This window comes from Engraulis encrasicolus, chromosome 1 (assembly GCF_034702125.1).
Source record: "Engraulis encrasicolus isolate BLACKSEA-1 chromosome 1, IST_EnEncr_1.0, whole genome shotgun sequence".
Lineage (NCBI taxonomy): Eukaryota > Metazoa > Chordata > Actinopteri > Clupeiformes > Engraulidae > Engraulis > Engraulis encrasicolus.
This window is the reverse complement of record NC_085857.1, coordinates 11,509,833-11,510,530: the sequence shown is the minus strand read 5'-3', so window position 1 is coordinate 11,510,530 and position 698 is coordinate 11,509,833. Positions and strand designations below refer to the sequence as shown.

The window sequence follows — 698 nt, the reverse complement described above, 5'->3', positions numbered from 1 at the left end:
CAGAACTTACAGAAAAGGAGCCCATTGCCTTGCATAGCAAACCCCTACATCGCCTCCTCATCCACACCACCCAATTCCTGGTCTCATCCACCAGCTGGAGGCTGGGGTCGCCGTGGGACTGGGAGGGGGGAGAGGGGAAGGGTCCCTGGGGACAGAAGGGCGGGCTCCCTCAGCCCTGGATCCAGATCAGGCTCGGGAGCGGCACAAGGATGGGGACAGGGTGGGAAGGGGGCACTGGCGACTGGACGCGGGCCCCAAAATGTGGAGTGTTAGTGGGGCTTAGGAGTAGGCTCAGTGTATAAGAGGGGACAGACTGCGGAGATGCTGTGCTATTTAGTCTTTGTGGAAGAAGCTTCAAAACACTGAATTGTTTTTGTTTTTTTGTGTGCAATAAATAAACTCTGGTTAAGCTGCACTGTTGAGTTGAGTTTTATTGAATTGAATTGCCATTGCTGAAATGAAATGGAATGGAATACAGGATTGAGTCAGGGGCGTCAACTGACCTAATGCTATACAAGGGCACAGTCTGTATAGCATTAGGTCAGTGCACAGTAGGCCACAGAGAGATAATGCGAGCGCGTGAAGCGTGTGTTGCAGTTATTTATTTTTAAAAGCCTGTAAATTAATTGCAAGTAGTGCATGTGTGCTATTTTGTGCGCACTCGATATGCTAAACTTGAGCTAAATTCTAAGCTAGCA

General features: G+C 49.4%; 1 protein-coding gene across 1 annotated transcript in view; it reads left to right on the top strand.

Annotated features, from left to right (window-relative positions):
- The window catches only part of LOC134447597 (uncharacterized protein C2orf73-like), a 9,002-nt gene extending 8,587 nt beyond the window's left edge, over nt 1-415 (top strand). The window contains exon 5 of the mRNA XM_063197164.1: nt 1-415. This exon is cut by the window's left edge and continues 132 nt beyond it. Coding sequence (XP_063053234.1) covers nt 1-273 — 273 coding nt within the window. The 3' untranslated portion in view covers nt 274-415.
- Nucleotides 416-698: the final 283 nt, after the last annotated feature.